This window comes from Triticum dicoccoides, chromosome 7A (assembly GCF_002162155.2).
Source record: "Triticum dicoccoides isolate Atlit2015 ecotype Zavitan chromosome 7A, WEW_v2.0, whole genome shotgun sequence".
In the NCBI taxonomy this organism is placed as follows: domain Eukaryota; kingdom Viridiplantae; phylum Streptophyta; class Magnoliopsida; order Poales; family Poaceae; genus Triticum; species Triticum dicoccoides.
Window position 1 is genome coordinate 730,893,836 of NC_041392.1, and position 13,687 is coordinate 730,907,522.

The 13,687-nt window shown below is 41.7% G+C and overlaps 1 protein-coding gene across 1 annotated transcript; it reads right to left on the reverse strand.

The window, feature by feature from the left end:
• Window positions 1-1,471: 1,471 nt before the first annotated feature.
• On the reverse strand, window positions 1,472-3,727 carry LOC119329805 (legumin A-like). The gene is made up of 3 exons (XM_037602901.1): window positions 3,459-3,727; window positions 1,980-2,709; window positions 1,472-1,870 (listed from the first exon to the last, which is right to left on the reverse strand). The coding sequence occupies exons 1-3, from the start codon at window positions 3,652-3,654 to the stop codon at window positions 1,720-1,722; spliced, it is 1,077 nt and encodes a 358-aa protein (XP_037458798.1). The 5' UTR covers window positions 3,655-3,727; the 3' UTR covers window positions 1,472-1,719.
• Between the last annotated feature and the right edge of the window lie 9,960 nt (window positions 3,728-13,687).

A 13,687-nucleotide genomic window follows, 5' to 3' on the forward strand; every position in this document is an offset into this window, starting at 1 on the left:
ACCCCAGCCACAGAAGTGCTGACGCATGGATGCCTATTGGTCCCGGTTGGTGCCACCAACCGGGACCAAAGGGTCTCCTGACTGGGCTCTACGCACTGCCCACGTGGAGGGCCTTTAGTCCCGGTTCTGGATTGAACCGGGACTAAAGGGGGGGAGGTATTAGTACCGACACTTTAGTCCCGGTTCCGGAACCGGGACTAAAGGCCCTTACGAACCGGGACTATAGGCCCTTTTTCTACCAGTGTCATACAATCCTAAATATTGCTTCGCCTACGTTTGAAAGTGAGGTGCCACTGTATCAGCCTTATTTTTTGGAGATAATGAGCAGCATTCTTCGCCCATTTGAGATTTGTTCAGACAAACTATAGTCCTAGTAAAATCAATACATACACAAAACCAGTAGGGTCATGCATCATGTTCAGCAGACCTTTAGGATATGACTAAAACAACAGGATATGAACTTTGGTGCCCTACTGTTAAAAAACAATTACACCTGTGAGAGATCTGTTGTTCACTTTGTTCTTAACATTGCTGATCAAACTAGCACAATCTGACTCCACAATTATTTTTTTGGAACCCGGTTACTTCAGCAAAAATCGAAGCATGGCGCATTGCAATAGCTTCACCGGTAATCAACATGATCAACAAAGCATACGCTTGCAGCTAGCACCAGACCCAGTGGTTGCGGATGACAACACCAATGACCATGCATTTTGTCTGGGCAAATACCGCAGCATTAACATTGATAATGACTGACTTAGCCGGCGGCGAAGACCACTTGGTGATTGACGCTAGTGCTCACGCCTAATGGAGACAGTCGACCTGAAGTTGTACAATAAGATAAAATCAACATAAACTTTGATTCTGCCCACCACATGTGAGAATGGAAATCTGAAGCACTATAAATCCAGTTCAATAGCCATCGTTGCATATGGACAAAGCTTAATGATAAATCAGATGATCCTTAGACTGAAACGATCACCTGCAGGAAGGCAGTTGTGTGATCACTGATTGGGTTGGGAGGTAGACGCTTAGACTGAAAGGCTATGAAGATTTCTGGAAACAAAAAATGTTTAGGTGGCAAAGACTCTATTACAATTTTTAGCTAAAAGGCTGTGAAGGGGTTCTGGGAACGAAGAAGGGCCTTTTTCAAACACATGAACTTAAATAAGAAATAGTTTCAAATTCAAAACAATAAAACCACGCTTAGATTGAGTGTAAAATAGTATGGAGGTGTTTCTTTACGGGTGTAACTTACCGGCTAATGAGCAATTTCCGTCCGGAAACGAAACGGCCAATCGAGGCATGTATTTTTTTTTACAGAGGTATTTGAAATGAAAACACTGATCCAAACAGGCCTTAAGTTCTATTAAGTAAGAATAAGAAGCAGGGAAAAAAGAATTCAAAAAGAATTTACTTTCAGGCAAAAAGAAGAAGAAGCACTAGTAGAAGCAGTAATTAAGAAAGCATATAACACAGGAGGCAAACAATTTCTCCCGAATTTAACGATCGATTGCATTCATCAGTTCTGATAATAGCTCAGGCCGGCAACAAACACTCACACTTGATTTAACCTATGACGAAGTGACAGAAACATTCTGATCTGTCAGGGGCAACTAAGATAGATTTTGCAGAGCTAACTGACATACTCACGCTCAAAGCCTAACTAAATTTATTGATTTCTGCCTAAGGCGACCGGCCGATGTGCAATGAATGGCCCTAGTTGGGGGCGAAGAAGATCTCGGAGTCGAGCCTCTTGGACCGGAAGAGCTTCTCCATCTCCGGCGTCGTGTTGAATGACGCCTCCAGCACCTCCGGCGAGATGGCCTTCCACACCGATGTCTTCCCCGCCAGGTGGCTGAAGATCGGGCTGCAGCAACAATGCTATTATTAGATCATCCCCATGGATTAATTTCTGGAGAAGCACAAGTGCACAACACCATGACAAGTAGAATTTGTTTCAGTAATGAATTCCTTACTTGGGGGTGGTGATGATGGAGAACCACTCCATGCCAGAGGCATCAGCGATCTTGGACACAACGTGGAAGCGGGGCACGATGAAGAGGCTGCCGCCCTCGATGCGGGTCTCCAGCACACGCTTGCCGTCCGGGCCGACGACCTGCACGCGCCCGCTGCCACGGACGATATACGTGACCTGGTACGCCGAATCGCACGAGAATCCAGGGGAGCACATGGAGTGGGCGTCGATCCTGACCAGGTCAGCCCCCAGCCCGACCTCCTTAACAAGCGGCAGGTTGGCCGTGTTGAGCACCACCACACGGCCGCCCTTGGGGATGTCCACGTCGAGCTTGGCCTCCAGGCAGTTGAGCGCCATGTCCTTGCGGTCCTCTGCGACAGGCTCGGGGAGCTTCTGCCCGGCTGAGAGCTTGACGATGCCGGAGGCTGGCTGGCTGGAGACGAGCTTGGCCGCGTCATTCTGCTTGAGGTCCCAGGCGCGGCCGACGAACTCTGTGGAGAAGCCGGTGAAGATGCCGCTGGCGCCCGTGAGCTGGAAGTTGGTGAACTGGCCGGGCCTGTGGCCCTTGGAGGTGTCGCCAAGGAAGAGGATGACGAGCTCCGTCGCAGACCCCGGGGTGTTGTGCCACCAGGTGACCACGCCAAACGGGAGCGCCAGAGCGTCACCCTCCTTGACGGCGACCACCTTCTCCTTGGTGGCCTCAGGCAGGACGATGCCACAGGTTCCCTTGCCTGTCAATCATAGATCAAAATGAGCAGTATTAGTACTACGAAACTCGTGGAAAAACAAGTCTAAACTGTTGATTAATGTTGCAACGAAATTCCGAAAACAGCATGCATGTTAAGATCCGAGGAAAACCAACACGCATGGCCAAGTTGTGAGGTTACAGAAAGATTTGATTAAAACAACAGGGCAAAACCAAATAAATGAAACATTCAGGACCTCTTAAGCAAAGAGATTTATTCAAAAGAAACGCAATAATAGTTCTTCTGTTATTATTGATTCGAAATAAGTGGGATCTGATGGAGACACACTTAACCTGATGAAACCGAACACCAAAAAAAAAAAACTAGCACGATTTCGGAACTGATCACAACGTGTGCATTCGTCAGACAATTCAGGAGAAATATGTCTCCCCTCAATCCCAATCTAGGTTAGCATTCGATCTAAACTGATTCGATAAATACGCTAGCATCTACGAACCAAAATTAACCTGACGAAACTAAACAATTCAGCAAACAACAACAATAATACTACTGTATTTGTTTTTGCTAACCTGACGAAACTAAACAAAACTAGCACGATTTCAGAAGTGATCACAAGTAAACAACGTGTATCCGACAGAGAGACAATTCAGGAGAGCTGCGATCCAAAATGAACGTTACCATTTTTTACTACACTGGCATCTACTAACCAAAATTAATTGAGTCAGATCGATCGGTTGGTCGGCGATCGAGATCGATCGGTTGCATGCACATACCTTGGAGGACGTAGGCGACCTTTGCGGAGTCGGAGTAGCTGGGGAGGGACATGCCGCCGGCGGCGAGCGAGAGCTTGGCTGCGCCGATGGAGGCGACACCGAGCATGGGCAGCTCGGCTGGGCTCCACTCGTAGTAGGCGCCTCCCTCGCCGCCGTACGCCTTCGCCGGCTGCCTCGGGGTCAGATCCACCGCCATCGCCGCGAAAAGGAGAGGGAACACGAGCTACGATCGATCAAGGTTCTGGAAGTGCCGGGGGCAGGAGAGGAGAGTGCGATGAGGCGATGTGGGATGGGATCGGGCGCCGCCTATTTATAGCCCAGGAACCGGGAGGATGGAAGGCTGCTCAGCCTCATGGATAAGGTTAACGGCCGTATTAATAGGAGTGGATTAAGATTAACATAGGATAGTTGTTTCCCTTTTTTTAACTAACATAGGATAGCCAAACAAGTCAAAGTGTATTTAACATAAAAAATATTGTGAAACAACATAGTACCCAAGTTATGGTTGGCAACATTCTAACACCAATTCATGTTAACATAAAAAAAATTCTAACCTTCATGTTTGAATTGAAACTCCTGCTTTACCTACTTTCATTTTCTCTTGGAGGAAGAGTGGTTCTTGTCCTCCCTCTTTATGAATTCATATAATCAAATACAACAAATTATTACTCCTATATTTTTATTATAAAAGTTGGGGCATTTGTGAAGGCTGCAATGAATAATATTTAAAAGATTCATTCTCATATTTTACTTTCTGAGCAAATTAAAGGTTAATAAGCCAACTTGCATCTGATATTATTTAAGGTGTCATCCTCTGCAAGCTTCACCAGTGTTGCTCCACTGATAATGATGCCGTGATACTTTGTTCTAAAAACTAAAGAGCCAAGTAAAATTAATATATGAACCCCTGCTTAATGATGAGCTAGCAGGGGATGTTTTTGTTGGGTCGGATTTTGTTTGCAGGTCGAATGATCATTAGCTCATTCAATTTAAACATCCAAAATCGTAGTGGTACAACAAAGACAAGGTAAGCACCTGGCCAATATCTTGATGTTGAAGCAAAAAAAAAAGCACATTGCTTATTAAGTTTATCTTCTTAATTTGATATTTAAATAATTTTGAGCTACTGCCATAAATAGTTGCAGTTATCAATCCAATATATTTCATATTTTATTTTGTTTTGCGGGATAGGTTAAGCATTTGTTCATTGGTATCTAACATTAAAATTGATGGTGATTTTTTTTTAAATCTCATCTAGGTGCATAGTAGAGTATTTTGGCTCACCAAGACACGTTCTAGAGACAATACTATTTTATTTATATTAAGTACCTGAAATGTTAAACCTTCATATACTAGGTGCTAAGATTTGGTTTTGTACGATTGAGTCAAACTTATTCACCCTCTCGCAAATGGGAGAATTCCAAGTGAGTAGTAAACTATCAATAATAAGTTGCAAATTCAGTTATTTTCAAAAAAAATCTACTTTGGAAAATATTAAATTTTGTATGATTTTGTACATTTTAGTTCACAGTTTGGCATAGAATAAAAATGCAAACTTGAAATAGTCAAGGTTTTGTAGTGCGAAGAAACGGAGTGAATATTATTAATTCTATATTTCCTTACTCCAGTTTAATATATTTTGTAGTTAATTATCTGATTATTAAACAGACAAATCTATTGTACGTGCAAACATTATTGTATTTCCCGACTCACTGCTCAAAAATTATTTGAGACAAGACTTTCAACACTCGGGTGCCCCTACACCATCTATGAAGAGTTAATTTGGAAAAAAAAACAAAATCAAAAAATCTGAAACTTTAGAAGATCAAACATTCGACGTTCTTGCAAAGTTTCAGCCTCGGATAACATTTGAGGGGCCCTGACCTAAAGAACCAAAGTTAGTGTTCAAAGTTTATGTGCACTTTTGAGCAGTAACTTTTTTTGTAAGGGCTCCTCGACTGTTATTTGTGTCTGAAAATTTGGAAGAATATAAAAATTTTGATCATCCTTGATCCCCAAAGTTTCAGATTTTTTGCTTCTTTTTCTTTTTTTTTCAATTTATTGTTCATGAGGGTGTAGGGGCACCCGGGAACTGTCACACTTTTCTATAATTAATTTTTAAATATATACATACCAAATTAAAAACGTAAATATTTTAATTAAGGAATCCCCCTTCACATATATTTAAATATATAAGTGTTACAAAGTAAATATGCTTGATGTGTAATTATACCATATATTACACAATAATGGAAAGAGAAAATAATATCCTTAGAGCATCTCCAAGAGAAGATGCATATTTGGAGATGTAGAAATTTACATCTTCAAAAAGTGTTTTTTACATCTTCAAAAAAGAGGCAACTCCAACAGATGATGTAAATTAATGATGTAAAAGTGCAACTCCAACAGATGATGCAAATGGAGATGTAAAACTAATTGAACAGTCGTGGGGACGGCGGTGGCGTGACGCGATTCGAGGCGGGGAGAGGATGAGGAGCGGCGGACCGGCGGCGGAGGAGCGGCGAATCATGGCGGCGGAGCTGCGGCAGAGGAGTGGTGTTTCCAGGCGGAGAGAGAAGGAGGAGCGGCTACAGAACACCTACGGTTAGACGCGACCCTGCAGAGAACACGGCGGCAGCTCCGCACACGGCGTCGCGCTAGCGGGAAGGACGGCGGAGTCGAGCAACAGTCGGCTGGCGGCGTGGCGCGCCTCCCCGAGACGAAGCCATCTAGCTACTAGCTATGGGCGCGTAAGTCTGTGGTAAACTACTCACACATCATCAGAAGGGCAACAAGGTTGATGTAGAAGCTCTCTAGTCGAATCCCTCTCCAGCAGAGTACCGGAAAAGGCATCCAGATGGAATCTCTTGAGAACAGAAACTTGCGGTGGTGGAAAAAGTGTTTTGGGTGGCTCTCTGTTGGTTTCCCGATTTTAGAGAATTTGTAGAGTCGGAGTTAGGACAAACGGAGCCACGGTGGGAACAAGGTACTAGGGCACGCCTACCCACCTGGGCGGACCCTTGTGCCTTGTGGCCACCTTGTTGCACGTCTGGTCTCCTCCCGAAGCTTCTAGGGTCTCTCTTGTCCAGAAAAAAATGTCAAAAAGTCTCGAGGTATTTGGACTTCGTTTGGTACAGTATTCCTGGAAAATCAAAAACAAGCAAAAAAAAGTAGCAACCGAAACTTGGCAATAAGTTAATAGGTTAGTCCCAAAAAGATATAGAATTTCATATAATTGCATATAGAACATCCAAGATTGACACTATAATAGCATGGAACAATAAAAATTTATTGAGACGTTGGAGACGTATCAAGCATCCTCAAGCTTAATTCTTGCTCTTTCTCGAGTAGGTAAATGATAAAAACAGAATTTTTGATGTGGAATGCTACCTAACATGTTCATCATGTAATCTTTCTTTTTATGGCATGAATATTCAGACCCGTATGATTCAAAGCAATAGTCTATAGTTGACATAACAACAAAAATAATACTCCAGTATACCAACAAACAATCATGTCTTTCAAAATAAAGATGCTAAAGAAAGCTATCCCTACAAAATCATATAACCCTGCCATGCTCCATCTTCTTAACACAAAGTATAAATCATGCACTACCCCAGTGTTACCCGAGCAATTGGTTCATACTCCCTCCGTTCGGAAGTACTTGTCGCAGAAATGGATGTATCTAGATGTATTTTGGTTCTAGATACATCCATTTTTGAGACAAGTAATTCCGAACGGAGGGAGTACTTTTTAACGCGCTTCAACTTTTTCAACTCTCACGTAATACATGAGCATGAGCCATGGATATAGCACTATGGGTGGAATAGAATATGGTGGTAGAGATTTATCCGGAGAAGACAAAAAAGGAGAAAGTGTCACATCAACGAGCTAAATCAATGGGGTATGTAGATGCCCATCAATTGATGTCAATGCGAGGAGTAGGGATTTCGATGCAACGGATGCACTAAGAGCAATAAGTGTATGAAAGCTCAAAAGGAAAATAAGTGGGTGTGCATCCAACTTGCTTGCTCATGAAGACCCCGGGCGTTTGATGAAGCCCATCATCGGAATATACGAGCCAACTTCTCTAATGAAAAATTCTCACTAGTCCATGAAAGTGGCAATATAGGAGACTCTCTATATGAAAAACATGGTGCTACTTTGAAGCACAAGTGTGGAAAAGGATAATAACAGTGCCCTCCTGTTTTTCTCTCATTTTTATTTTATTTTGGTGGACTCTTTTTGGCTTCTCTTTTTTATTTCCTCACTTGGGACAATGCTCTAATAATGATGATCATCACACTTCTATTTACTTACAACTCAAAATTACAACTCGATATTAGAATAAAATATGACTCTATATAAATGCCTAAGGCAGTGTACCAGGATGTGTAATGATCAAGCGTAACATGCATAAAAAATGATGAACAGTGGCTGAGCCATAAATACTATGTCAGCTATGTGATCATACAAAGGAATATGACAATGACGATGTGTATCATAATTGTTAGAAATATGCCCTAGAGGCAATAATAAATTGGTTATTATCATATTTCCCTGTTCATGGTAAATGTCTATTATCCATGCTAAATTTGTATTAATCGGAAACTCAGATACATGTGTGGATACATAGACAACACCATGTCCCTAGAAAGCCTCTACTAGACTAGCTCGTTGATCAAAAGATAGTTAAGGTTTCCTAGCCATAGACAAGAGCTGTCATTTGGTAACGGGATCTCATCATTAGGAGAATGATGTGATGGACAAGACCCATCCGTTAGCTTAGCATATGATCATTCAGTTTATTGCTACTGCTTTCTTAATGTCAAATACATATTCCTTCGACCATGAGATCATGCAACTCCCGGACACCAGAGGAATACCTTGTGTGCTATCAAATGTCACAACGTAACTGGGTGATCATAAAGATGCTCTACAGGCATCTCCGAAGATGTCTGTTGAGTTGGCGTGAACCGAGATTGGGATTTGTCACTCCGTATGACAAAGAGGTATCTCTAGGCCCTCTCGGTAATACACACCACAAGAAGCTTGAAAGCAAAGTGACTAAGGAGTTAGTTACAGGATGATGTATTATGGAACGAGTAAAGAGACTTGCCGGTAATGAGATTGAACTAGGCATAGAGATACCGACGATCGAATCTTGGGCAAGTAACATACCGACAGACAAAGGGAATTATGTATATTGTCATAAAGGTTCGACCGATAAAGATCTTTGTGGAATATGTAGGAACAAATATGGGCATCCAGGTCTCGCTATTGGTTATTGACCGGAGAGGTGTCTCGGTCTTGACTACATAATTTCTGAACCCGCAGGGTCGCACGCATAACGTTCGTTGACGCTAGAGTAGTATTGGGATATTTGATGAGTGGTAACCAAATGTTGTTCGGAGTCCTGGATGAGATCCCGAACGTCACCAGGAGTCTTGGAATGGTCGAGAGGTAAAGATTTACATATGGGAAGTCATATTTTGGGTTCCGTAAAAAGGTGCAGTTTTTCGATATTGTACCGGGAAGCTTCCAAAAGGTTCCAGATTATTCCGAAGGGGTCCGGATGTCCATAAGTGGGTCCACCATGACCCAAGGGCTAGCATGGGCTGCGGGGAGGTGCCCCGGCCTTATTGGGCTAGGTGCACCAAGTCTTCAAAAGCCCATGTGGCTAGGGAAGGCAAAAAAAGGAAGGAGTGCTAGTAGGAATAGGATTGGAATTGGAGTCCAAGTCCTCTCCCCCTTAGCAGCACCCTAGGTCTATGAGCCAGGCCAATGTCACCACTGAATCAAAGTTCTTCCCAACAGTGGAGGAGTTGTGGGCGGTGACGATATGCACAACCAAAGTCTTATTTTGATTCGGCGGCATTGTGGGACGCACATGAGACCGGTTCCACCGACTGACACGCAACTTGTTTTGCATAAAGGTGACTGGCGGGTGTCTGTTTCTCTATTACTTTAGTTGAATCGAATTTGACTATGGTCGGTCCTTGAAGAAGGTTAAAACAACAAACTTGATAAAACACCGTTGTGGTTTTTGTGTAGGTAAGAATGGTTCTTGCTAGTTGCCTGTAGCAGCCACATAAAACTTTCAACAACAATGTTGATGACGTCTAACTTGTTTTTGAAGGGTATGTTGTGATGTGATATGGTCAAGACATGATGTGATATACGTTATTGTATGAGATGATCATGTTTTGTAATATCAACAACCGGCAGGAGCCTTAGGGTTGTCTTTTAATTATTGTATGAAATGGCAGCACTATGTAATTACTTTACTTTATCGCTATGCGTTAGCAATAGTTGTAAAAGCAATAGTTGGCGAGACGACCCTGATGCAGTGATGAAGATCAAGGTGTCGAGCCGGCGACTATGGAGATCATGCCGATGCTTTGGAGATGAAGATCAAAAGCACAAGATGATGATGGCCATATCATGTCACATATTTTTATTGCATGTGATGTTTATCCTTTATGTATCTTATTTTGCTTAGAACGGCTGTATCATTATAAGATGATCCCTTCACTTAATTTCAAGATAAAAGTGTTCTCCCTGAGTATGCACCGTTGCCAAAGTTCGTTGTTTTAAAGCACCACGTGATGATTGGGTGTGATAGACTCTACGCTCACATACAATGGGTGTAAGTCAGTTTGCACACGAAGAATACTTGGGTTAAACTTGACGAGGCTAGCATGTACAGACATGGTCTCGAAACACTAGACCAAAAGGTCAAACATGAGTCATATAATAGATATGATCAACATGGAAATGTTCACCATTGATGACTACCTCATCTCACGTGATGATTGGACATGGGTTAGTTGATTTGGATCATGTATCATTTAGAAAACTTGAGGGATGTTGATTTAAGTGGGAGTTCATTGGTAATTTGATTAACTGAACTAAGATTTATCATGAACATAGTCAAAATGTCTTTGCAAATTATGTTGTAGTTCAATAGCTCATGATGTAGCTCCCCTATTTTTTTGATACGTTCCTAGAAAACTAAGTTGAAAGATGATGGTAGCAATAATGCAGACTGGGTCCGCGATCTGAGGATTATCCTCGTTGCTACATAGAAGAATTATGTCATTGATACACTGCTAGGTGAAAGACCTGCTGTGGGAGCTGATGCAGACGTTATGAACGTTTGGCAAGCTTGGTTTGATGACTACTTGATAGTTTAGTGCGCCATGCTTTACGGCTTAGAATCGGGGCTCCAAAGACGTTTTGAACGCCCTGGAACATATGAGATGTTCCAAGAGCTGAAATTCGTATTTTAGGCTCATGCCCGTGTTGAGAGGTATGAGACCTCTAACAAGTACTTTGCCTACAACATGGAGGAGAATAGCTCAGCTAGTGAGCATGTGCTCAGAATGTCTGGGTACTACAATCACTTGAATCAAGTGGGAGTTAATCTTTCAGATTAGATAGTGATTGATAGAGTCCTCCAGTCACTATCACCAAGCTACTAGAGCTTCGTGATGAACTAAAGTATGCAAGGGGTGATGAAAACGACCCCCAAGTGTTGATGGTTAACAAGACCACCCGTTTTAAGAAAGGGCAAGGGAAAGACAGGGAACTTCAAGAAGAATGGCAAGCAAGTTGCCACTCCCATGAAGAAGCCCAAAGCTGGACCCAAGCCTGAGACTGAGTGCTTCTACTACAAGGGTAATGCTCACTAGAAGCGGAACTGCCCAAATATTTGGCAGATAAGAAGGATGGCAAAGTGAACAAAGGTATATTTGATATACATGTTATTTATGTGCACCTTACTAGTTCTCGTAGGAGCCCCTGGGTATTGATACGGTTCAGTTGCTGAGATTAGTAACTTGAAACAAGAGTTGTAGAATAAACGGAGACTAGTTAAGTGCGAGGTAATGATGTGTGTTGGAAGTGTTTCCAAGATTGATATGATCACCATCGCACACTCACTCTACCTTCGAGATTAGTGTTGAGCCTAAATAAATCTTATTTGGTGTTTGCATTGAGCATGAACATTATTAGATAATGTTTATTGCAATATGGTTATTCATTTAAGTCAGAGAATAATTCTTGTTCTGTTTACATGAATAAAACCTTCTATGATCATACACCCAATGTAAATGGTTTATTGAATCACGATTGTAGTGATATACATATTCATAATATTGATGCCAAAAGATGAAAAGTTGATAATGATAGTGAAACATACTTGTGGCATTGCCGTTTAGGTCATATTGGTGTAAAGCACATGAAGAAACTCCATGCGGATGGACTTTTGGAATCACTTGATTATGAATCATTTGATACTTGCGAACCCTGCCTCATGGGTAAGATGACTAAAACTACGTTCTTCGGAACAATGGAGTGAGCAAATGCCTTATTGGAAATAATACATACCGATGTATGTGGTTCGATGAGTGTTGAAGCACGCAGCGGGTATCGTTATTTTCTCACCTTCACAGATGATTTGAGTAGATATGGGTATATCTACTTGATGAAATACAAGTCTGAAACATTTGAAAAGTTCAAAGAATTTCAGAGTGAAGTGGAGAATCATCGTAACAAGAAAATAAAGTTTCTACAATCTGATCGCGGAGGCGAATATTTGAGTTACGAGGTTAGCCTTCATTTAAAACAATGTGGAGTTGTATCACAACTCACGCCACCTGGAACACCACAGTGTAATGGCATGTCCGAACATCGTAACCATACTTTATTGGATATGGTGCGTTCTATGATGTCTCTTACCAATTTGCCACTATCGTTTTGGGGTTATGCATTAGAGACAGTCACATTCACGTTAAATAGGGCGACGTCTAAATCCATTGAGATGACACCGTATGAACTGTGGTTTGGCAAGAAACCTAAGTTGTTGTTTCTTAAAAGTTTGGGGATGTGACGCTTATGTCAGAAGGCTTCATCCTAATAAGCTCAAACCCAAAGCGGAGAAGTGTGTCTTCATAGGATACCCGAAAGAAACTATTGGGTATACCTTCTACCACAGATCCGAAGGCAAAATCTTTGTTGCTAAGAATGGGTCCTTTCTAGAGATAGAGTTTCTCTCGAAAGAAATGAGTGGGAGGAAAGTAGAACTTGATGAGGTAGTTGTACCTTCTCTCGAATTAGAAAGTAGCACATCAGAAAAAAAACCATTCTCGTGATGCCTACACCAACTAGAGAGGAAGCTAATGATGATGATCAAGAAACTTCAGATCAAGTTACTACTGAACTTCGTTGGTCGACCGGAAGACGTACCACACCAGAGTGGTATGGTAACACTAGTAGAAAAAGGGCCTATTGTCCCGGTTGGTAAGGGCCTTTAGTCCCGGTTGGTGAACCGGGACTAAAGGGTCGGTACTAATGCCTCCCCCCTTTAGTCCCGGTTCAATCCAGAACCGGGACTAAAGGCCGCGGCAACGTGGAGCCTTTAACAATCCACCTTTAGTCCCGGTTTGTAACACCAACCGGGACTAATGGAAATTTTATGATTTCTTTTGAATTTTTTTTTGAAATTTTTTATTTTCAAATTTCTGAATTATTTTAACCCCTCATTAGTGAATCTCTAATCAGCACCCCTCATCATTGCTCAATTTATCCTCTTCTCTAATCACCCTCATCATTCCAAATCACCTAACTTCCCGAACGGTCACCCATCCTCCCACTCACCCAGCCTGAGCACGCTTAACTTCCGGGTTCTATTCTCCCTCGTTTCCAAGTTTGCACTTGTTGTTTTCCTGACAATAGTAAGATGTTAATCCTATTAACCCTCAGGAATTTTGCTTGAGCATGAATTAACACATTTCAATATTTGAGTTTCAAACTATTGTTTTCAAAAACAATAATTATTTAGAAAACAATAGTTATTTTGAATAATTAGTTTGACCAGGGTTTGACCATAGTTTGACCACAGTTTGACTACAGTTTGACCAGATTTGACCAAAATTCAAAATAACTGAACAAATTAGTTATTAACACTAATATTCTAGAATAATTAGTTTGACCATGGTTTGACCACAGTTTGTCATTTTTCCGATTTTTTCCACTCTAGATATTAAAAGCCTCGTAACTTTTTTTCTGTTAGGTTTTTGAGGATTTTGAAAATGTTTAACGGGGTTCCCCCGGTTAAATTTGGATGTAACTTTTCAAGTAGATGATTTTTCATATAAAAAACTTTTTCATCCGAGTTAGTATGCAAAAGTTATGCCCATATTTACAAATTCCAGAGAGATTTTGCA

Bases quoted from the DNA above. Each gene is read 5' to 3' on its own strand.
- LOC119329805 (XM_037602901.1), bottom strand. From the start codon at position 3,654: ATGGCGGTGGATCTGACCCCGAGGCAGCCGGCGAAGGCGTACGGCGGC. The intron at 2,710-3,458 runs GTATGTGCATGC...TATGATTGACAG, and splicing joins GGTCGCCTACGTCCTCCAAG to GCAAGGGAACCTGTGGCATC. The intron at 1,871-1,979 runs GTAAGGAATTCA...TTGTTGCTGCAG, and splicing joins TCCATCATCACCACCCCCAA to CCCGATCTTCAGCCACCTGG.